Consider the following 25,408-nt stretch of genomic DNA (forward strand, 5'->3'; position numbering starts at 1 on the left):
CGGGGCAACGCTGACAGCTGTCATGTCGCGACATATCCCCCGCATCGTGAGCAAAGCGCAGACCACTGCGCGCACGGCAGCTGTTACGCGTTTAACCTTCGGCTGCGCGGCGGAAAGGCGCGGGGAGGCCGAGGGGCCGAGCCCGCGGGCGGGGGTTGGGAAGCTGCGAACTGTGGGGCCCGTCAAGTGGTTTCTGATTCATGGAAAAACTCAAGACATGTTCGGCAGGCATGCGAGAATAGGCACGGAAATACCAGAAAAGTGGAGAAAAGTATCACCATGAGCTGTACAGACAGCCGAGAAAACGAACTCCCTCTTAATTTTCTAAACAAAATATTTCCACGTGTTCAATGAGTATTATTTTAAAGCAAATATACTAACCTCAAAAAAAGATGTTTAAAATACCATAATTGTTGCTGCAGCTGCATTACAATGTGATCTTTAAAAGACTTTTTATCAGTGTCCAGTACAAAGGGAAATTCCCCAAATTTAAACTCATGAGCTTTGCCTTTCAGCATCTTGGATTTCCCCTACTCTTTGTGGGAAGGCTTTTTTTTTTTTAAAGTCGGTCATTAGAAGAGTTGAAAAAGCTATGTTTTGGTATCCACAACTCTATTTTAAAAGATCACGCTTAGATGAGCTTACTCTTTGTTGAAGTAGCAGATTACAGGTGCATTTTGTGTATGCCCTACATAAAAAGTCTGCTTTCTTGGATTTTTCAATACTTTTCCCTGCTTATTAATACTACAGGAGAATAAAATGTCTCGCTCTGTATTACAAGACACAGAGTTTGTCCCTTCATTAGGGAAGCACTTCATGGGCAGACACAACACGTTTAAAGCTGTGATGCAAGCGCTGGCACACACAGAACAGTGTAAGAACATCTCTGCTGCATCAGACACAGAGTCTGTCTAGCCTGATGCCCTGTCTCCCAACTGTGGCCAAAAGTGGATGCCCAAGGAAAAATACTACGACTACAGAGAGCCTTTAATGATACATTTCCTGAATCCTCTCCCAGTCTCCAACCATCTGGTGGGACTTCCCAAGCCAGAGATAGTGTCTGGTTATTTAATAACCCTTGCTGGATTTCTCTTTCATGAACTTGCCAGTCTCCCCTTGAACTCACGTGAACTCCATGACATGCCATGACATATGCTCAGCATAACGACGCGTTGTGTGGTTTTATCTGAAACCTCACCTTTCATCTGAGCCTTCTGTCTGCCAGCACCGTTTGATGCCACTTTTGTACGGGAAGATACCACAAGCAATCGATCCCTGTGCATCCCCTCCACAATACCCAGACAGAATTGAGCCTCTGGAGACTGTGTACAGCTGTACGAACAGGTAGTATGCAAGTTTGTAGGTTGATCACTAATGTTTCCACTTTGGTTCTAGAGAGACAAGGCCATTAATTCCCTATAAGGATCTACAGTCAAGTGTATTAGCAGCAAACACAGGGAAAAAGAAATCACAACAATTCTGACACTGATGTTGGGACATCTTCCTGTTGTAAATTAGATTCTGTTCCATCTTCCCCTGAATACACTAAGAATGTGTATTTAGGAAGTGTTATTATTTAGAAGGTATTAGGGTATCTTTGTAAGAACAGTTTTGAGATGAAACACAAGTGATTGATTAGGACATGTCCTCAGTCAAAAGGAAGTAGAGAATGCATGTATTCCAGTTGGATGTTGATATTGTGCATGTCTGTTAATGACCAGAGTGAGGTAAAATACAAACTTCAATGGATGAACATGTCTGGCAGTGAGTGGATAACCTGAAGGTGCAGTTTCTGGTCAGCTAAAGCAAACCTAAGGCAGAGCTGCAGGGACCCATCTTCTGCAGCCTGATGTTCCCTTCCTGTTCCACGCAGGTACTAGTATTCGTGCAGTGCTGCTAGTTCCATACAATGATGCCAATTTTGACCTAGCCAAAATGAATTTTCTAAGGAGTTTGCATTCACCTGACTCAGCTCTGAATTGCTTAGGACTGCACAACCCCCCAGGCTAGACCCAAACCGGGACCATAACAGCACTGATTCACATAAGCTTACGCTGTTGTGGAACTTCATACAGAGGGTAAATAACCCTCATACAGAGCAAAAGTTGCTAACTAAGCAGTCCTGTACAGGAGAAGACACTTGCTTTAATAAAGCAGTATCTGCACTTTCAAGGAGATGTGGCAGTTCTCTAACTTACAGAACTGTAAACCCAATCTTCTGACAAATTAAAAGTAAATCAGTTTGAGGAGTGAGAGACGTAGAGCCCATCTCTCTGCTTTCCCTGGTGGACTCCAGAAAGCAGGTGACATACAAGAGCTGTCATGTTCTGTCAGAAAAGGGGTCTGTGATGAACGCTACCAACATGATGAATTTAAAACCTATATTCTAGGTTACCTCAAGAGCTACCCAGCTCCTCTACACTTTCTGCACAGTACCTGAAGGACATGACTGTATGCAGATCACACCTGCTGGTTTACAAACTGGTATCACCAGGAGTAGAACAAGTGTCAGGATTGCTCTCTGACATGAAAAAAATAGCAGGGAACATGCTTGAATGCTGAGAGTCCTGAGAGAGCTTGTCATGGGCCACTGCAGAAGCTCAGAACCGCAAGTACTATAAAAAAAGATCCACATAGTTCAGTTTCAAACAGAGGACTCTTCAGTGAACAAGACAAATAGGACAAAACCATGATATTTCATCTGAGATTAATGTAGCATTTCTATTGTTTTGGGGGAGAAAGGTTTCTATTAAAGTGGTAACTGCAATAAATGAACACACCATACACACAGAAATAATAACTTAGAACACTTTTCCTGTAATACGTACTATTTTTCTTGTTTTATAACTTGAGATAGGTTTTATAGAAATCTCTGTACAAAATTCATCCTTTCCTATTATTGCCTGTAAGAATTTCTTGTTATCACCAATTTTTGTTTAAAAAATCCATGCGTTTTCATAAGCAAACTATTCCAATGACATGAAAACCTGTCAGAAGCAGCAAATTTAAGAGTGTGAAAGAGCCACACAATATCCCACTGTCTGTTTCCTTATTCTTCCAAACAAAATCTTAATGTATGTTGCTGTAACAAATAGCCTACATTCTATGTGATCAAATGAATTCTAACTAGTGTGAGAATGTATTAGGGCTCTCAGTGTCTGGCAAACAGTAAACATACCATTTGGCCCCATTACCACCATTTATTGGTTGGTAGACATTGCAACACTGTTGCACGGCCAGCCCCACAAATTTTGAAGGTACTTTGCAAGTCCTGCTTCATCATTTTGAAGTACAGAGTTTATGAATTACAGTGCAGATGAAATGCTTGACCAGAAAAAAAAGATAAAACCCCTCACAACCTGAAATTCCAAGAGCAAAACCAAGTTTTAATTCAAATCACATCGAGAGGCTACAGAAATCACCTGTAAAGGTGGAAATAATGGATCTAATTTGTCCCTGCTGGAACACCACTGATGTTAACAGATTTACTGCAGGAATGACTTTGACAAAATGTAGTCACTGATTTTTCTTTAGTTATAGGCCTCACACATTAATCTCATCATTGTACTGCTGAGTTCTCCTAGTCAGCAACAGTGATTTAAAAGAAAAAAAAAAGCAACTTCAGCTTGTGCAATTACATTCTTCATTGCGTCCGCTGAATGCAGAGCCATTTTCTTGGTACTCGATATGAATATTTTTCTTCCAAAGTGTCTTTATAAGGGATATGCCATGTATCACCTGTAGTCTGTACCACACAGTCATAACAGAGAGTAGGCTGTTGGATAAAGACAGATAAAAACATTTTTTTAGACTTTACACAGTATATTACTAAAATACCAGTTATAAGTAGTTCTAACTTCCATCTTAGAAATCTCCACAGATTCATCTCTTTAACAACTCTCATTTATTTCTGTACACCAAACAAATTCTAAATTTTAGTACTGGTGGAAGAACTAAAACATCTTTTAGTATTTTGTGGTCTAGGAGTCATTATAAATGGTTAAAATTCTTCCTTCAAGCTCCACCAGATAATGATTTGAACATAATGCATCCTATTTCTAGAAATAGCAAAATCATTGTTTTTCTGTTCAATTAAATGAAATCACATGGGAATTAACTCAGGATGTGGAGTTTGTAGGCTTGAACTGATTGGATTTAATGACATTAATGACATATCGTGTTTGTTCTCTCAGTGTACCTCTTTACAGAACTGACTTGCTCTGCACTGAGGAGGATGTTAGAAAAGGGTTTATCACTAATACTTTTAAGAGCATCTACTTGAACAAATATAATAAACTATTTTTCTGGTCTATTATGTTACAGGTATACTAACTCAATATATATAACACAAATACAAAAGAAACATTACTGTTTGGAAACTACAGTTCTCAGAAATACTATCACTCTGTATGTGTACTCCCTGAAATCTACTTTGCCTGACAGCTTCCAGAATAACCTAGAAGATAGCTATGACTGGGAATGTCATTTATCCAAATCACTTGTATGGAAACTAAGATGTGAAAATTAGTAGCCCTTTTGTACAAAAGAAACAAGGTGTAGCTAAAGCTGTGATACTCAGGTAACCCTACATTCAGTATTTGGTTCCATAAAAAGAAACTCCTATATGGCAACACTGAATGAAAGGATGTTGTTCTTATAAGCCTCTATCTCTATGGTCTGTTTGTAACGATGAATATTATTTTACAATTTTAACCAAAGCAGCAAGAAAAATAATCTGCATAGGTGCAGTATTCCTTTCAGTAGGCAGTAACATGCAGATAACAAAAAACCTGCATGATATGGAATGTCATGTGATGAATTTTTCCCTATAAAAATCTTATAACAGCTGCACTCCTGTTAATGTACTGTTCATGGCTCACAAAGTTACGTGTCTTCTAGACAATAACAGCATAGTATCCTACTATAAGATGATATCATGCTTGGAAGACTGTAACTCCTAGAGCTGACTGTAAGCCTGACTGTTCTGGGCTTTCCTTCATGAAACTTTATACATATGTTAGGCTAATATTACAGTGAATACTGAAATACCTGTATTTCCCTGCTTTTTAAAAGTAAAGATGAAAGAAATTCTATTGTACAATTAGAATTTTATATTATATTTATAAATATTTATACAATTTTTTATATTTATATTCACTGGTATTTTGTAACAGTGCTACAGAGGAGAATAAGGTATTTCAAAGTTTAAAATAAATTAAGAAATACTGGCACTTATGTTTTACAGCAATGGAAAGGTTTTTATAAACAAGCATACATACATTTACATTTTAAACATTTAGGCAGCATTCCTTGTCTTTTTGACAGTTTTTCCATTTGTGGCATGCTTTGTGAATACAAGGAATTTTCAGTAAGCATTGGAGTCTTGAGCCCATTGGTACAAATCCATTTCTTAGACTCCAACAAGAATTTTTTGCTTCCAGAGTTTGAAATTGCATATATTTAATGAGTACGCTCTATGTCCTTTCTGACTGTAGCAGAAAACTTACCAAAAAACGTATATGCTTTCCTTCCACAGAAGAGGCAAACACTATTTGGTGTCTACGCTGCCACTTATGGAACAGATGACGCGTCAGACTGTCAGAAAGACAAGCCTTGTGATCCCGGAGGAAGTCTCTAGTAACAAACTTGCAATGCTTGCCTGATTGAAGAGTGGCATATAATAAGAAGGCATCATCTTCAGAGCTTAACAAAACAAATGGAAAAGACAGACGTCATTTACAAGGCAGTAAGTGGTTGCAGGAAATGAATCTAATGTTGATCTGAGATTTATTCATCAGCAACACTGAAAACTCCCATCACTACTCTAGTTCCTTGGTAAAATAAAGAACTTCTACTTACCCCTGGGCACCAAAAGTTAAGAGTGCAATAAAAGTTAACTGCATGCTACAAAGAGTGGTTTTCTCTCCTGTCACAATCTGGCAATACAGTATAATCTTTTGCCACACAACAGCGGTATGTGGAACAGAACTGCCAAAACTCGTAAGGGCACCTCCAAAACTTGGTTGGAATATGAACAATCATCACAACTGATAATAAAATGTAATGCAGGCAACAGCACAAATCTGTGAATCTTTGTCTTTACATGGGTAAATATACCTCCAAAAGTACTATGATTATTTGGAACATAACATTAGATGCTATTAAACTGAAGCAATTTTAGGGAAAAGTCTCTAAAAATACATTTATAGTGGGCACAAGATACCCTATACCTGGAGAACCTGAGCAGAACTTTGCTTGAAACCACTTTTTGATTGCTGTGGATTACTGTAATATTAAGTGACAAGATATGAGATTAATGAGGATTTCCAGCCTGCAGCAACAGAGTCCCCTTTGTTGGTGCTCAGATAGCAGGAAAGAAAGCAATGAGATTCAACAGCAAAGAGAACAAGAGCCAGACTGGAAAGAGGATGAAGAACAGATGTGAAACAAGGAGCCAGACAGAAGAGACTTGGACTGGCTGTTGGGACAAGGAACTTGGTCAGAAGTTCTGGGAACTGAGATCACAGAAGAAACAGCAGACCAACAGTGCCCAGCTCAGATGGAGACTAGGTGGAGCTGGAACCGAAGGAAAACTGAGACTCATTATATGGGGAAAGCAGGGCAAGGAGAGGGGACAATGAGGTGGAGGCAAGTTCCTAGTTTAGAGACAAAGACAGGCTTGACTGGGCCAGAGCAAGGGGGTTGCACTTCTTAAATGAGGCAGGCAGAGGGTGTTATCTTCACTCACAGAAATTCTCTTCTGGGAGCAGCTGTACACCAACACTATCTGGTATTCTCTAAGTTCAGGCCACTGTGGTCTTGGCAGTGGTTTTAACAGTTATAAATCCTAATAAATCATACAAATGTCAACATGATTCTAAGTGATGAAATTCTTCAAATGCAACTTCTAGTATGTATTGTTTTTTAAAACAAGTGTAGCAAGGGATACGTTTCTCTTTCACACACACAGAGCTGGAGATACTAGTAATGGTACTAGAAGCTACAGTTGTTTATACTGATTTAAAATGTGTGTAAATCAGGTGCTGATCTCCATTACATGTAGACATTTTCTTAAACTTACATATTTTCAGCAAAGAAGAAGTCTGCCTTATTCTGCATCTCCTTCATAATCTCTCTTTTCCAATTCGAAGAGTTGGTCAGCATGTGTTTGCGGCCCAGCACAAGCAACCGGGCATTCTCTTTTGCCAGGCAGTTGACAGCATCAAATAGCTGCAGAAAACAAAGCAAACCCAAATATTTTATTAGCTGTAAAAACAGACTGAGGAAGACACACTAGTGGGACTTCTAGCATACCCTCATTTCCCACAGTTCTTAACCTTAATATGAATAAATATGGATAACTTAATACGAATTAAGTAGATAACTAATTTAACTCCCTAATGACAAAGAAAAAAAACCCCAAAACAATTCGTTGTAGGAAGCTGATCTCAAATATAGAGAAAATACATTGATATTATAAACTTTTCCTAGCTCTTGCAGCTTGAATGACATGAATGAACCCAGGAGGAGTTGTATGGAGATCTCAGAAAGTCAGAGTCAGCTGAGAGAACTGAATCACATTGAGATTTAAGTAATATCTACTTTTGGAAATGATTCAGCACCGAAGGCTTTGTTGGTATTAGAGAAGGACCGAGCCCCGAACCATACTGCTTTTCCAGCTCCACCTATTGTCGAAATTAGAGAACTACATGTGATCTGGGCTGCTCTGTGGGGAAGAAGCAAGCTTCAGTAAAAGGAAATCTGTGACCTCAGGATTAAGGGTTTATGAAAGCCACAGCCAGACTAGCCTCCCACTTATGAACCAATATCCTGAAGTGGCAAATTCACTGCTGCGCCAGCTTCTCTTCAGAGGGACTTTTCACCAGCATCTTAGGGCTGTGCCTGTTCAGCAATAAATGCTTCTCCCCACTTCACCCAGACAGACAGAACTCATTGAGGGCAAAGGTTCTGGCTTTCAGCATCCAGATTATTACTATGGATTGCTCACAAAACAATGCATTTCAATTCTGCCCAGAAAGAGAGAACTCCTTGAGACTGAAGCATCCCGTCTGAAGGCTGAGGACAGTATGCTCAACCACCAGGGAAAGGTGTTCCCTAATTTCACCTGCATTTGCTGCCACTATTTGTCAATATACAAACTCCCAATTTTTCTCTAATCCTTCTTCCTGCTTTTCTAACTACCTCCCTCTTCCGTTCTCTCTTCTCCCTGCAATACCTCCAACTGCCTTCTACTCTTGCTCTTTCCCCTCCTTTCTTCCTATTTTTTACCCTTATCATTAACTGATATCATTATCGTTTGTTTCAGAGGCTAGAAAGAACTGTTCTTCTAACTCTTGGGTACAATCTCACCATGCATTTAGTTTGATCTACCTGCAAATAGCAGTGGAAAGGGGTAGCCCTGCTCTCTTGAGCTGCACATTCCCACTACTTCTGTTGCGTCAGATCTAACAATGTCAGAACTACCGATGAGCTCACTGATCCAACAAAATAAATTTTTTTTGCAGGGTTCAGTTTGCAGCCACACAACTGACAGACCTGAGTCAAAAGTGATGGGAACACATTGTTGGAGGTGGTAAGGACAGGGAGTATAGGACTGCCCCTCCTGGCAAAGAACCTCTAGGTGGATCAAACTAAGTATGCCATGAATCTGGATCTGAGGAACTGAGAGAGGAGGCCAGAAGATTTTCTACATTAATTTTAACTGTTGACCTATAAGCTGCTGTTACCAGCACTGACTCTGAGGGCTTGAAGTCTCTGTCTTCATAGAGTCATAGGGTCTTGGTGCTATCACAAAGCACAAGAGCCTAACGGTACCTATTGGAACTGACTTCCTGCTGCCAGGAGATCGTACTGGACATTGGCTATGCATGCATACAATCTACTTTTCCCTGGTTAAAACAAACAGGACATGATGTGAGGAGGAAAAGTCATTTCTGCCTATAAAATGGCAGGTTAAAATAAAAACGGCATTCTCTCCAATGCATGCCCTGAATCTTTGGAGATACATTTCAGAATTCTTACTGGAACCCAGAATTGGAAGATACAAACAAAAGCCACCATTTTCATGTTACTGGAAGGCTTTCAAAGTAACTATATTATGTAATAATGTATCTTCTCATCTATGCCACATAATTTATTTGATTATTAAATTATGAGGTTCTTAAAATTTCTTTTCGGAATGTCTTATCTGGGCTGTAAAAACTGGCTCATCAATTGTACTTGTTTAGAGTCACCTTTATCTTCTGGTTCTCATGCACTGGCCCAGTCCTGCAAATAGTTGGACAAAAATACCAAAGGAGAATTAAATTTGTTAAGCTGAGTTCATTAAACTTAATAAAAGTTAGGAATGTACCTACTGCATCCACACACATTTTCATGTAGTCGTGAAGAAGTATAAACCATGAGTAACTTAAGCAACTCCTTACAAATTCCAAATGAAAATACTTTTCCTTCTTGCCTTATGTTTTGCTACATTAAGGGAATGTTAGCAGGAAGTCATGTGAAAAAAAAGTTAAAAACATTTTTCAAAGAACACTTCAGAAACTCATTCCATAAGGTCTAAAATAAAAAAACTAGACAGCAACAGCATCCTGATGGTACAACAGAAGAAACAAGTCCTAAAAGTAGGCTATGAGTCAAAAAGAGTGTCAGGAACATAGCTGCACCAGCGGTATTGCAAGTTAATGAAGAATTGCCAGCATTTGAATTGCTGGAGTTTACCCCCAATAAAAAAAAGGAACACCTTTTAATTACATTTATGGTTCAACACAAAGACAGCTGGATTTCCAGACACAGATTGATCAACTGGGGCTATTCCCAAGTTTATAAAAAACTTAACTGGCTTGGATCCAGCTCCCTTAAGTCTTTCTTTCTGAAGGTTATAACTATTGGCACTTTGTTAGTCATATGGACTTTCTTCTCCTACATGTTATTAGCATATGAGGTTCTCTAGTATGAAGTGCTTCTGGGAAAAAATTGAGAGGTGGTATAAATTAGCTACAGTTTTGTAATGGAAAAACTCAAAACAGGCTTACATTGTAATAAAATTAATGGGAATTGCCTTTAAAAAAATATAGAAACTCTTGCTTGCATAACAGCAGACTGTTCCTCCCTACTTACCACAGAGATTAACCTTTACTTACACAACTAAAATGCCAAAGATAGAAATTATTTTTGCTTTCACAAGATAAAGATAATTTTTGTTCTGCACACTCCTTTGCCTGATGCAACTTTACTAAAGGATTTCACCTCATTTTAGGCTTGGGTGCTTAACAGGGGTGGTCTACAGGGAGTCACAGAAGTTACATGGGGGGTTTCCTAAGTGTGTCTACTCCCACGCCTGGCTGCTTCTCAAGAAGGGAAGATGTGAGACACACAGTAACACTTGTTTTAGTCATAGAGGAAACTGAACATAACAAAAAACCAGCAGTAGTGATCTCTCACTTAAAAAGACATGAGTATATTGTTAATTTAGCACTTCCAAAAGTTATCTAAAAATTATTATCTGCCACTACACAATGCAAATATGCCATGTGCAATAAGATCTATGTAGATGCACCCCTTGAATGTTCCCACATTATTTGGGCAGCAAACATCAGATGGTCAGCTGGATAATCTGTTCAAAAGGTAATCTGTATAAAACATTAAAAAATATACAACACACATACCCTATGCTGTTTATTTTCTTGAGGAGTACAAAATTAGAGAAAGAATGACCTTCTATGAGTATTAGTATTTTTCAAATTTGGACAGCAGAGCATATAAAAACACATTTTCTTTGAAAACAAGAATTATAAGATGCCATTTTGCACAGAAGGGAAAATAAGCATGGCTATATGGACTTCTTCAATTCATATGCCAAGAAGTGGCTGAGGCAGAATAGCAACAAGTTGTGAATCGTTGCTGTTCTGCACAAATTACTGGCCACACAAGGCACTAGAAGTACTACTGGATTATACAGATAACTACCATTACATTCAGTCTTATTTTCCTCTTCACAGGGCACATCAGGATCCATGTTTCTTTCTGAACTGCACAGACATTTTAACCAACTGTTTGTGAAGATCACTAGATCCTTCTCCAAGAAACTCATGCTCATTAGCCCCTGCTGAGCATGTTCTACTTGTAATCCCTTTCATCATTTATCAGTTACATTTCAATTATTCCTCTGCTGTCCTAGTCTTTTTTTAATTAGATCTTTTTCAAGCTTCTCCTAAACCTTAACATTTTACTTACAATGCAAACAATTCTGTGTTCACAGCACTTCAGCAAATGATTCTGATGGAGCCAGGGTGCAACCACAAAGAAGTATGAAACTACACACAGATCAACAGAAGAGTCAAGGCCAGCTGTTCACAAATGTACCAAGTATCTCCCAGTGTGGTTCTTCTAAGCACACTGCTAATATTTTTTTAATTTTTAAATTATTAAAAATAATCCCTAGTTAAATATATGTATGTATCCAGTGTGCATATTCTGATTTCTGCACCCTTATCTGTGAATCAGTGAAAAACTAGCACACTTTTATAATACTTTGGCTGAATGTATACATTTATCTTTCATTGGGACAGTCCCTGAGATATGAGCTACTTCTCCACACGTAAATGAGTTCTTTTTTGTTTCTGCACCAATGCCATTTTATGGAATTTCCCCTCCACCACCCAGGTCCTGCCCTCATATCACAATGAACCTTTTTTTTTTCTTTTTTCCCCCTGTGGTGCTGATATAATCTATTTGTTGGGCCATGTTTTCAACCAGATCATGGCAAAATCACAACTGTGTTCATACACCAGGGCAGGATCAGAGGAACTGGAGTGAAAAGAGGTGGGAAGGCTGAGTAGTAGGACAGAGAATGCATACTCCACATGATCATGTTGATGTTGAACTTCATATCATGTAAAAAGCCTGAGCTTTGCAAATAGTAAATAAAACAACTGAAAATGCTGTAACTGGTAGTTTTACATTTTAATAATCAGCAAGTTATACCTTAAAAGAACCACTTTTCAGGTAAGAATAAACATTAACAGTTTCCCATCAGAAGGCAACTTTTCTGTACAAATTCCTAAAAGTAGTTTTGCAGTGACCCACATGCACAATTCTGCATATTTTAATGAGGATCAAACATAGCAGTTAAGCTGGGAGAGAAGGGAATCCTTGTCACACTGCAAGATTGATCCTCATTGTTTAAATTTCACAACAGCCTTACGAAGTGAATGCATAATTACGTCTCCGTTTTACACAGGTGGATGATGGGGCACAATAAAGACAGATTAATTACTCTACCTCATACAAGGAACTATATGAGCAGAGCAGGATACAGATTTCCTAAGGCTTCACTGCCAGTCACCTGTTCTATCACTAGATCACACTGTGCCACGTGTCCCACTTCCAAAGGTTAGCTTGCTGTAAGACAGCCTTTCTCCTTGGACACTGCTGGTGGTTTCCCATTTGTCATATGGGAAACCCCAAAACATTGCTGCTAGGAAGCACACCTTCAGTGATTCAGCAAAAAGTTGCTCACCTGCATACAAATATAGCATGAAGAAGTTATCACCTCCAAAAAAGTTTAAATCGGATTTGTTATTAATAAATCATGTTTGCCATTTTCTAAACATTTAGTTTCACTAACTGCCATTTAGAAGCCAAACACACCTACAATCAGATTATCTGGTAGTAACAGCCACAAACTGCTCTATTATTATTTTCACCTTTTTGTTAGTGCTACCTATTTGTTAGTACTGCCTCGCACCCCAACACGGTTGCTGTGAGACTGCAGCAGAAACCTCAAGGCTGACCACAGGCATACATATACCACAGTATACTGTCAGGTGGGACTGAGCATGAGCATTCTCTCCAAAGATTAGCAAGGAATTAACTCCCACCATCATCACGCTTATGTGACTTACAGTTTCATCGCTTTTAGTTCCCTTTTTATGTACTGTAGACAAAGAAGCTCAAAAACCCTGTGTACTTTATTACCACATACAGGAGAGGGAGACTAATGAGACGATAGGAAGCTGGAGTTTTTTCCCACGGCACAGCCAGTTACCCAGGGAAGGCAAGGGTGCTGCTTACAAGAAAGGCTGAATTTTCTCACTGAGTGTGGTAATCTCACCAAAGCAGATTCAATACCATTTTCACAGCACCAAACACAATGAAAACTGCTTCTTATATTCTCTACATAATTACTGATGACAGTGTAAATTAGTCCAAAGTCCTCTTTGCCCAAATGCAGGGACAGCATACACGTTTCTTGATCCCCTACAGATTATCTGCCCCTGACTAGCAAGGGGTAGTTATTTAGAAGGGAAAACAGTAAGGGACAAGTAAGTAATAGTCACGAATCTTAATCAGCCTAGTTTACTTTATGCTCGTGAGATGGCCAACAGATAACGCTTGGGAATTATCCCTTAGGACATTTGGGATTTCTGCAATACTGCAGAAACAATATTGTTGGGAATATTTGTATCCCATGTTACAGTAGGACTATTTAGATTGCTGCAACACACACATCATCATGCAAAACTCTACCAGTGACAGCACTTCACACATCAATGACAGCAATCACACAACATTTAACATGTTTTAACCTGTCTACAATGACTCCACACCTAGAATTGACTTACTCTCTCTTGACCTTGACGCATTCACTAGAGATATCTTAACTCCCTATCACAATTCATTAAAATTAGAGTGCATTTTTAGATGCCAGCTTTTGCTCTTGATTTCACAGTCAGCTCTATTAATCAAAGGCAGAGTATTGATTGCACAGGAAAACTAAACCACAGAAGCAAAGACACCCAAGTTGATTTAATATAGATTGAGGACGGTACACTAGCCTCAGTTTGCTCATATGAGGTGATGCCTAAACATAGCTCTGCTGCTTGCAGACTAAGTTTGTATTCAGAGGCATCTTGAGGATGCTTTTGCAGCCAGGTCCAAACTAACTGTGTGCTAAGACACCTGGTGCCCCTGCACAGTCCAGTGTTCCCACTGACTGGAGGACCTGGCTTAAGTGCAGCACTGGATGACTGTAGACATACTACTTCCAGGTCAAAAATAACCACAAGGATACTCCCTGGACTGCATCCAAACTCATGAGCCCTCTTGAATCCTGGGTAACAGACAGAGTAAAGCAGAGTAACCATAAACAGATTCAGGTCAGGTATGGAAGCAATAGCATAATTCATATTTTTCTGTATTCATGGTACCCTGGCTATTATGCCAGCAATGGAAAAATCTTTAATTACAACTCTAGATTTCAACCGAAGGTGCAACCTGCTCAAGATAATTTCTGAGAACAGTTCTGAATGTAGAAGTAATAAGTTTATAAATAGGCTCTGACATTATATTCTGTTATCTTATAAACTGTAGGTAAAATTTCCAATTTCAAACAAACTTGAAGAGCCACCCCTGTTTTTAATGCTCCTAACCAGCTCAGAAAACAGTACAATACAAATCAAACCTGTGTAAATTAACTGTAGGTTTGGAAAGACTGTTACGAATTTCTCCTATGCAGAGAGGGATCCTACCCTTCCCAGTAGAGAGGCATGTAAGAAAAAAAGGTTTTGAAATGGACATTTTCTAATGCATAATCTAATTATAGTCATATCCTGCTCTGTCTTATTCCCAAAAGGCATGACAAGTAGTCATTTGATGGATAATGAAGCAGTATTTCCCAGAAGAATGAATAGAATCAAGGAGGGATGTGTGTAGAGACCGAAGAAATACATATACAACTTAAAACACAGAATTTAATACTGAGTCTACAATGTGAAGGATGGGGAGGCAAGAGCAGGATCATCAGGTGGAGAAGACACTAGCCTTTTGGAGTTTGGCTTTTCAGAATAGATGGTCACTTTTAAAAGAGCTCAGCCACTTTGTCAGACCTTATACCTGACAAACCTTTTAGTGTGACCATTCTTGCTCACACTTTTTGAATGGTAATATTTTCATCATCATCATGATCTTTAGATGAATAAAGATCAACCGTGAATAAAAGAAAGTGACAATAGTTAGCATAGCATGTTGTTAAATGAACTCTGATGGCTAAAGAAGAGACGGGTAGCTGGGGAATTGCTTAATTTTATAGTGTAAATTGCAAAAGAGAAAAAACATTTTTTCTGACTCTTACAACAATTCAAGAAATACATGTACAAACAAACATTCTTCAGTTGCATAACAGCATTTTAAAAAGTTGGATTTTGTTAGTCACTGCAGTGCCAGTCAAGTTTCTCTATCCAAAAGTTTTGTTAACCAGCTCCAATACCATTTTCTTTCCCAATCACTTAGAAAAAATGTAATGTTGGTTTAATTATGCAAGTAGACCCTTTGATGTTGGCTCAGCAATTACAAAGTAGGCATAAAGATGCAAGAGTAACTCTGAAATCAAAAGTAGCATTTTGATAAGGCAGCAACTGGGAAATATTCAATTCCCAATTAACTATAGCCCAGTCCTAGCAGCTGTAAGCTTTGTGTTTTAATTGTGGACTGGCAGTAAAATGTTTCCGTTCATGAATTTGTATTTTCTGAATGTCCTCCTTTCCTGAGTCATGCAAAAGGGCAAAGGTATTTTTCTTTTTCTGATCTTCTCTGAGATATTCTTTCTACATAGCTGATACTAGTGTATACTTTTATCTTTCTTCTTACTCATCTTCTTTCTTTCAACAAAGAATAAATATCAAGATCTTTACAATACATATGGGGCATCTTACATGGAATTTTTTTTTTTTATCCAGACCTCTCCACAGCAGCTCCTGTTTTGTACCAAAACCTGGAGATTTGCAAAGTATTAAAAAAGAGTTATCACTATCAACCGTCCACACCAGGAAGATAAGCTGTGTGATTATGTCTATCCGTGATTATATAAGAGTAAAAAAATAAGCATGTAAAAGCTGAAAGGACATAAAGTGTTACCTATGCTTTTCCACATATCAATACTACCCTTTGTTCTCATCCTTTAATTCTTTCTGTCTGCACTGCTGTTTCTTCAACAGTATTTTTATTGATCATTACACGTTACTTCATTGCACCAAGTACTACATACACATCATCTTTATTTTCCTGAGGAAGCAAATTTCATACAAATGAAAAGAAAGGAGGTTTTACTTATTTTTGTATAGGCTTCAGAAGTGAAAATATACCTGTCAGAGTAACTGACTGTAAATGGAATAAATGCTCCAGCTCAAGTGACAGCTTCAGGGGTCTGCCATCTTTCACTGTAAATCCAGTCTTTGCCCTTACATTGGTACTCTTGCATTTCTACTATTATTATTCTACTACAGCTATGTAGCAGCTGTATACAACAACTTAAGGCCATAAGAGAGTTTCTTTTATAATTTATCATTTGAGAAAGAATATAAAAAGATAGCTATTAGAAAGGAACATTTGTAAACTAAATGCAGCTGCGCCAGTCTTAGATTTTCACAGTGTGGGTCAGAAGTCATATTTAAGTACTGAAAATCCAAAATGTGAGCAGGAACTCCAGGTAGTGGTGGCAGCGGTGTTGATGGGGTGTTATGAAAATGAAAACACAAGCTTGACTGATCCTTTCCATAGATAGGAAATAACTTGGTGCAGGACTGAAATCGGCTTTGTAAGACTGAAACTGACAGTTTAAAAAATACCAATACTTTAGCTCTCACCACTGTCCTATGCAGATGTCTGCACAGCGTCACTGACCTAGTCTGATGTTAACTGTTCTCCCCCTCTCCAATCTGTGGTTCAGAAAGTCCCAGACGGTACTTTTATTCTTTGAGGAAAGGTGCCCCAGCAGCTGGGGAGATCATTGTTACAGGAGGCACAGGCATGATGCTGTTCAAAGCACATGAAACCTATGCTTCTGCAGTGACATCCTATGTTTAAATAAACCTGATAGTTCCACAAAAACTTTAAAATAAAGACTGCTTCTATGCTCAAATGTCAACAGGCTTATTGTTCAGGTAGAATGACACAATAACCAGGGAAACTCATCAGTAAATCGATTGCTTGCAGACAAAAAATAGAATTAGACTACAACATGCAGCAAGCATTTATAACACAATTTTCACACTGCTTCTTTGCTTTTTCACATTAATATTATTTTTACAGTTGCCTGCTACGGATTACTATTCAGAGATGAAGAGGCTGCCTTCAAAAACAGTTGTTCCAATAAGAACAATTTTGCAGTTCTTAACACAAATAAATACATTAATAAACACTACTTTAGTGAGTGGTGATTTCTCTTTGAAGGTCAGAAATGAAAAATTTGTCTACTATGAATGAGAACATATAAAATGTTCTTCAGCAGGACAAAAGTCAGCAGAAGCAAACTAAAGCACAAAGGTCTGAGGTGGCAGAGCAGCTGTGTGGTCAGAGTCAGGCCTGCCTACCCTGCACCAAGGCTTTCAGCAAGGAGGGACTAAGGAAGGAATCTCTTTACTACTTGTAAGAGCATAACTGGTATTTACCAGGCTGGAGACAACTTAGGGGACTTTCATGTACCGCAGCACACCTTGCACTGCCAGTCCCATGAGGCAGCTATTCAACCATCTCATTTGGATCAAGGCTGCACACCCTGAAAAGTAACATGTTGTTCCTGCAAAACAAGCAAAAATCTGATGCAGTGTATCACAAGTCAAGGTTAGACATGGGTCAACAGTATTTCTCCTAACACAGTCATTAACTTTGAATACACATCACTGCAGACTCATGCCATTTTACTACTAGTAACACTGCAAGCAATATCTATGCCTGGAGATCCTAGACAGTGAAGGCCTGAAAGCCCCCCCCAATGGCTACAAGCCACAAGGTCTAATTTCCTTCAATGCTTTTAATATAAGTTTATTAATAACCGTCTGCAGTACTCAATAGCTGGACATTGGGCAGCCCACTGTTTTATCTAAAGTATTTTTCTTTAACTCAGGAGATAAGATAGAGCAATTTGACAAACAGATAATATTGTCAGCGCCCACAAATTAATTATGGATGATATTTGGCATTTGTCTAAAAGCTCCATCTCCTGGGAAAATCTTTGTCTACTCTTTTTTGCTCCTGTAGTCAAGAGAAATAAACTTGAGAAGATGAAAGTACGAGCACCAGAATGGCTTGGACAACAGAAGCCAGATAAGAACCACTTACTCCCTATTTCATAAAAGGATCTATCCTTTGTAAGCAAATTTTGGTTTGGGGACTCAGCATTATAGTTTCCAGGTATCAGTATACGACTATACCAGCCCGCACATTTAAGGAATTCTGTTGCATCTTTCCCTCCTTTGTCCATTTCCATGGAAAAGATGCAGATACCCACCTAACAATCCCTGGAGCACCCAGAACTGAACTGCAGTGCTCGGGTGCAAAAGTGCGCTATGGTTTCAGATGTATTTTGTTTACCAAATTTATGAGATAGCTAAGGGTTAAAAGTCTGTGTCATATTACTGATTATGTTAGCTAGCCTGGCAGAGTGAATAGGCTTATGGAAATGAGACTGAGTGGGATAAGAAAAAAGAAATCCTTAACCTATAGCATTTATATTTCTGAAAGCCCATTTGGGGATGCCCATTCAGTGGAAAATTAGAGCTTTTCACTCTGCAAGATATGAAAGCATGAAGATATATACATATCAACGAGAAGTGAAAACATCAGAAGCCTCTAATTCTTTTATTTAAACCACTTCCTTTAACTATTGAGACTTAAGGCCATCATAAAATAAATGGATTTAAACAGTACAGTGCAATGTTTTACAGGGATATCATGTAAATTACTCCAGATACTGAAAGCAGAATAGCAACATTAACTTTAGACAAGCCTGAGATAACTACTCCTAGTAAGGAGCAGGCTAAATCACCATCATTTAAGAGTGACTGGTTCTGCTCTATGACTACCTGCTTGCAACTTTGTTACTGCTACTTCATTTTATTTACTCAAACGTGTGGCAACTTAGGGCTATGGTAGAAGAGAATTCCAATCAATCAATCAATCAATCAATCAGGTAGTAGTATAGGTAGTATTCAAGGAGTACCTGTCTTCCACTGTGCTTTCCTCAAACTTGCACTGAATGTAGAAGCTCAAATTCCAATGAACCACAGCTCTAACAAACACTTGCATCATACTTCTACTTTTTTTTTCTTTTTTTTTTTCCCAGTGTATAGTGTAAGTCAAGTTTACCCAAATATAAATAAGGAGAGAAGGCATCAGCAAGGTTCATCTTCACACACTGGTATACCACGTAAGTCAGGAAGAACTCCATGGAACAAGTGGAACTGAACTGGCTTTTAATTTCTCTTAGAGAGCTTATGGCACACAATGTACACAGTTTGCTCACATAGCCATGTCACCACAACTCCTTAAAAGCTCAAGAAGATTCAAAATATCAGAAGAGAAGAAATATTACTGCCAATTTGCTGTTTCCTTTTTGGCAATCAGAAGTGAGCAGGTAAACGGATGAATGCTGGACAATGATGACAGACATAAGCATCACTAGTTATTTCCTGGTATACGTAAAAGATAAGTTAGTATCGTCAATATGACAGAAGCACAGGTCCAGTTTTAAGAGTCACTACAGGAAATGTTGTGCAAGAATAGGACAATGCAGCAGCTGGAAATGGTAGAAATTATTTGGAAAAATTAGCCTGTAGTATGAGTTAACACTTCATAAAATTGGTTGGAAAACAGAGTATATTATGTTTACATAATTTTGACAACCTCTTTAGCTTCTGACTCACTGGACTCATTATAACTTCAGTGCCTGTTTTCCAGCTAGAACTGTGAAAAGAACTATTTGGATTATTAAAGAACTGACTGGTGAATCAGGAAGAAACAGCATCATAAGCTGGTATCTCTGGGTATAAAGAAAAAAACAGTAGAGACTTGTAAAGATTAGTATGAAATATGCAAATGATTTGAAATAGAGAATTTCTCAAGAGGAAGGTTTCCTAACAATGAGACAGGACAGTAAACACAATGCCAGAGATTAAGCATTCAAAGTGATTTAAAATACAATTTTTTGCTATTGTATTTATGAAATAATATTTAAATAATGGACAATATGAATGTTTACTTGATAGAGATGCACACAGAAAGAATAACTAACGCAAATGATGCTTTATAAGGTTATTTCTTTATCTAATATTTTTCAGTGACTAATTTTTCAGATCTTGAGGCAGGCATCTTTCTTGGAGGATGGACAGTGAAGATTTCTATTGTAAACAGCACCATGGCTACTAATATGTAAATACATATAAACAGTTCTAAATTTTCAGTTCATTCTCTACCATTCAGAAAAATACAAGCCAGAACACCTAAAAAGTGGTAAAATCATGTAAGCAACAGGGAATATCAGGTTAAAAAGCAAACAAGTAAAAGTGTTTAGAGAGTTTCTGCAAGTACCAAGGAAAGTTCTCTTGCTTTACACATGGAGATAGGGGTGATCTTATACACAAGACTGACATCTGCAGCAGTAAGCCACTGACATCATGCACGTATGAGGTGATCCAGCAGGTACAAGGCTCATTTTCAGGACCTCCTCTGCAGTTTATTTCAGCTTAGGTCATGTTGCTATGACTTTTCTCCTAGAAGCAGTTCCAAAAATCACCATTATTTCCCAGTGTTCTTTCTATACGACAGAGGAAGAGCCCATGTAGATTAGCATTGCCTGTGCTAGAAATCAGCCTGTGGAGGTTTTTTTGTCCTGAAAATTTGAAGAACAGCAGCAGCAAAGGTAGCCCTAGGTTTCTTATTATGTTCTTGGTACTGGTATTCTTATTACATTACTGTTCCTCACATGACACCAAGCAACAAAATAATTTACAAGTCCCAGCATGAAAACAGCTTCATTATGTTTTGTATGGATAGATCAGGTCTGATTATAACCATTAATAGACACTCTTGCAAGGCTTCTAGACATTTCACATTTTGTACTATTCCAGACCATGTTTCAATCGCATTGGTGGTGAGGAGTTAGACAGATGATCCAAATCACTGTTCCCTGCTCCTGCTCTCTCTGTTGCTATGCTGTAATTTAACCACAGCAGAGGCACACCATACATCATCCATGGGAGACTGCAATGTGGCTTGCTGCAGTGGCACAGACACACTCCCAAACCATTCTGAGGTGCAATTAATTTAAAATTTTATTTAAAATCTTATATTCATCCTATCTCTTACACTTAAATAAAGGGAAAAAAGCTTATTAAGACTTTTCTTTCTAGGACAAATAAGGATGTATTTTAAAAAATAGTGAAAAATCCAGAAGACACTTCGGCTTGTTATATTAACTACAGGTGACTTGCAAGATCAGGATACTTCAGACTGAATTGCTCACAAACACAAGATCAACCATTTCACAACAAAATGCTGATCTCCTGAGTCCAATTTGAGGGGCTTACTCCAATTTGAGGCCCAATAGTAACCCTGATTGTCATCATACACACCCAGGTAGAACAATAGTTAAAAATGAAAAGGAAACAAAAATCTGCATGATACTTATCTTGCACAGTTGCATGCAAATTTTTATTCCAGATAATTTATAAAAAGAATATATGCTAGTTATTTGAGAAGGTCTGTAAAATGGCAAGTTACCTGGCAAGTGCAAATAGAGACTATTTACCATTTCTCAGCACAAGCAGCAGAGGCCATCATACAAAATTAACAGACAGCAGGTTTAAAACAAACAAAAACACATACATTATCATATCCTATATAATTTTGGGACTCATTGCCACTGAATATTTTGAAAACCAAAGACAAAAATAAGCTGTGAAGATAATTAAATAAATGTATCAAAGAAAAATCCATCAATGGCAATTAAACTTGCTAGTCAGGATGCAACTTCTTCATGCAGAAATTCCTAAATCAGTAACAAAATCTGGGAGAATACAACTGGAATAATCTCTCCAAATCTGTCTTGTTCTTGCACTCCTAATCCACTTCTGACTACTGTCTTGATTAGACAGGTTAGATACTTTGGTTTGAAACAATATAAATGCTCTGATCTTTTTAATAGCAAAGAGGATAAAAGATTTTATCATTTCTAGAAATTGATTCCACTTATGGCATGGTCCTCATAGCAGCCTACAGAGAAGTGACAGGTATTTGAATGAGATCTCTTTATATTAGCATATGTAAACATATTAATCTAATTTGATGTAATTTAGATTCACACTACAGATAAAGGCATAAATCTGAATTGGTGTGAGAACTATTTTATTTTGACTTTTTTTTCTCCCTGCCTCCTTCCCCCTCCCTTGTTTGTAGGAAGTGCACAAACATCCCCTTAAATAAAAATACAGGCTTTCATAACTTCATAAATATATCCAAATGCAGTTTAGGCTTTTGTTTCATTGTTTCTTTTCTCCTTCAGTTAATACAGTTTTCAAATACGTTTTCTTTCCCACTTCTACTAAAAACAGCATATCTGATGTAAAAGCCAAATGTGAAGCAAAAATCGTTTTTCAAAATATAGAGATAAATCCAGAAGTACATGAATATATGCAATTGTTGTTCTGAGAATTTTATCTACACTACCTTTAAGATGACACTAAAACCCAGCATTTCTCAGGCTCAAATAAAGTATTTATTCTTACACAGAATTGGCCTATAGCAACCCAGCCTTCACATTTTCTGGCTTGCTTTCCATATCTTAATAGCAATATAGTCTCTCACTATTGTGGAGAATTTCCATACAAGAATCACTTCTAAAGAAGCTGTTTAGTTCCCTAAAGACTAGGTTTGGAGGCCCAGCACACCTCTTATTGCCACACTGATACTGATAACTATTGCATGATTAGGTGAATCAGTCAGACTGCCCAAAGAAAACTCATCTTGTGGTTTCTAAGGGAGAAGTGAAAACAGGAGATTGAAATCCATCCAGTTCAGAAGATACTGTCATTTGACTTTATCACCTAGATTCCAGGAGGACTTTGCTACAACCTACAACAAACAACCTGTTGCTACAGTTACAAGGTCACTGGGACATTAATCATCAAGGCACATTCATTCTGCTCTGCTGAATTTCAAGTTTATATTCCTAGTGATTAAAAGAATTCTTATTATGAAAGACATGATACAATTCCCCTCATAAAAAAAGGAGTGCATGTTTAACTTTTGATTTGCTATCACCAGATACAAAGGTATAAATTACAAATATCAGACTGAAACCAACAGAGATCATTAGTTTAATCACATGGGTTTTATTCTAGTTTATAGCCAGCAACAGAAGTTGGGAAATAGTAAAGGGAGGTAACACCTGGTAGTATCTGACTTTGGCAGAAAACAACAGGGAGAAATTGTCAAAACGCCTGATAGCCAGATCTTTTTAACCTGCTCAGTGTCTGCTGCTCTAGTCTTCTCACCAGGAAACGCAAAATCAGATTGGAAACCTCTGAAAGGAAAACCAGCTACTTAAGCGTTGACTGTTGAAGCACTTAGGGAATCCTGTCAGCTTTCCCCCACCCCATTTCACAACATCAGGAAGTTAAAAATTTTGAGAAAGTCTCCCTGTATTTACAGGTAGCAGTCTGACTTTGTGTTTCCTTTCTTAAGAAGTCCTATCTACCTCCTACTCTCCCCGCACAGTGCTGCAGAAACAGCAAAGGATGTTGGAGTATACCCCTATGGGAAGATGCAAACTTGGCGACTCATGGCATGTGGTCAACACCTGCCTTTCCTCGGTGGAAGCATACATGCTGACCCCTTGCAGGAGTACTTCTGGAATCTCCAACACATCATGTCTAATACACCTTCACTTACTGTATTGGTATACAAAGTTGAATATATTAAATGCCCGTTTATTTCGATTTTAACCACAAATGGAAAGGTCAGGTTTCAGGTGAAATGTCAGGTTTCAGAACTGCGAGGAGAGAGGAAGACTTTCAGGCCAGGCCTTTCCCCTAGGTTTCACAGGCAAACAAGTCTTGTCTCCTTCACCTCTCCTGAGAAGCCTTGCTCTTTTGGATCTGGTGACCAAAATTTCTGAGCTCAATCTATTTTAGGATGGCTCCAATGTAGGAGTGGAGGGAAAAAATTTCAGCATTATCAGTATCAATCTCATATGTGGCTTCAGAGTAGAGATTAACTCAGTCCATCTGCTGAGATATTAAAGAAACCCCAGATATTAACTGATGAGAGATGAATGCTGAATGTTCCAATCACACATCTCTAACACTAAAACCAAGTGAAGTTTCAAGGGTATCCCTCAGTGCTTGAGCTCCATTCTCTTCTAAGATCATGTTACACAGAGGCTGAATGTGATTTTCAGTGAAAACACCAAAAATCTTCATCTTTACGACTTGTGCGATATTTAAAGGAAATGGTAGTACAGGTCTAAAGAATGAAGCACATGTTGCAAAGACAGAAATCTCTCCAATCTTGAGCAACAGGGCATTATTGAGGAAATGCAAACTTGGGCTACCATAAGAAGACAGGAAAAAAAAAGAAAAAGATGGAAAAGGCTGGGAGCAAATGAACAAACACATGTCTGACTGCTTTGTTGAGTGGTAAGACAAGAGTTGGTGGGAGGAAGAATTGATGAACTGTCACAGTATGACAAATAAGACCTCTGTTGGATGTATTGATTCTGAACAGAGAATGACTCATGGATCTACTTAATTCTTGCTACATTTACAGACAGTAAAGTACTTGAACAAATCACAGATGCTGCCAAATGAGTCAAAGAAGAAAAAAAATTCTTTTCCACGCATGACTTTTATTGGGTCAAATTTATTAATAACTACTTGTTTTGCAGGGCAGCTCATACAGTAGAGCTCATATTTTGTATCAAGTTTAACTGTCTCACTAATTTTGCATTAAGACAGACTTGAAGATGGAAAAATTACCACATGAAAACCTGAGCATATTAGTACGTGTATTTGTCAACTATATATGCATGTACAGGTGTTAATTTCTTTGTGTGTTTCATGACCTCAAGATAATTTTTGGTAAGCAGGACTCAGAAGAGAAAGTTTTACTTACTATTTTCCCCAAATACTATAAGGTCCAGCATTTTCCCCCCCCTTTTTTCAACATAGAGTATTTATAAACATAAGAGATTTCAAAGCAAAAAAAAATATGCTTCAAAATTGATTTCAGTTTCTAACCCAAGAAAATGATGGGTGCCCTGTTTTGTTTTTTGGGGTATTTCCCCCTCTTTTTTAACTTTAACCTTATTTGAAGAGTTATTATTTTTGTCTTGATATTTGTCCCTATATTTGCAAAATGAGCCTTGAAAATGTGAATAAAGTGCATTATAAAAACAATGGTTCTGAGCTGAATTTACAAAGCGTAATTCATCAAGCTTCTTCAATTCTGTGGCCACAGTTGGGCTTTTTTCAAAAATTGAACAAGACCACTCACTATTTTCCTGTATCCTACACCCTGGTTTTCTTCCCTATCCTGATGAAACTTTTTTCTCGCT

General features: G+C 38.1%; 1 protein-coding gene across 3 annotated transcripts in view; it reads right to left on the bottom strand.

Moving 5' to 3' along the window:
- Positions 1-3,365: 3,365 nt before the first annotated feature.
- Positions 3,366-25,408, bottom strand: part of KIAA0391 (KIAA0391 ortholog) — a 52,569-nt gene continuing 30,526 nt past the window's right edge. For all 3 annotated transcript variants that reach the window (XM_026849114.1, XM_026849113.1, XM_026849112.1), the window contains exons 6-8: positions 7,082-7,230; positions 5,508-5,703; positions 3,366-3,775 (exon numbers count right to left, since the gene is read on the bottom strand). In XM_026849114.1, coding sequence (XP_026704915.1) covers positions 3,644-3,775; positions 5,508-5,703; positions 7,082-7,230 — 477 coding nt within the window. In that variant the 3' untranslated portion in view covers positions 3,366-3,643. The remainder of the gene's footprint in view (positions 3,776-5,507; positions 5,704-7,081; positions 7,231-25,408) is intronic.

This window comes from Athene cunicularia, assembly GCF_003259725.1.
Source record: "Athene cunicularia isolate RWA chromosome 5 unlocalized genomic scaffold, athCun1 chr5_part1, whole genome shotgun sequence".
Classification (NCBI taxonomy): Eukaryota; Metazoa; Chordata; class Aves; order Strigiformes; family Strigidae; genus Athene; species Athene cunicularia.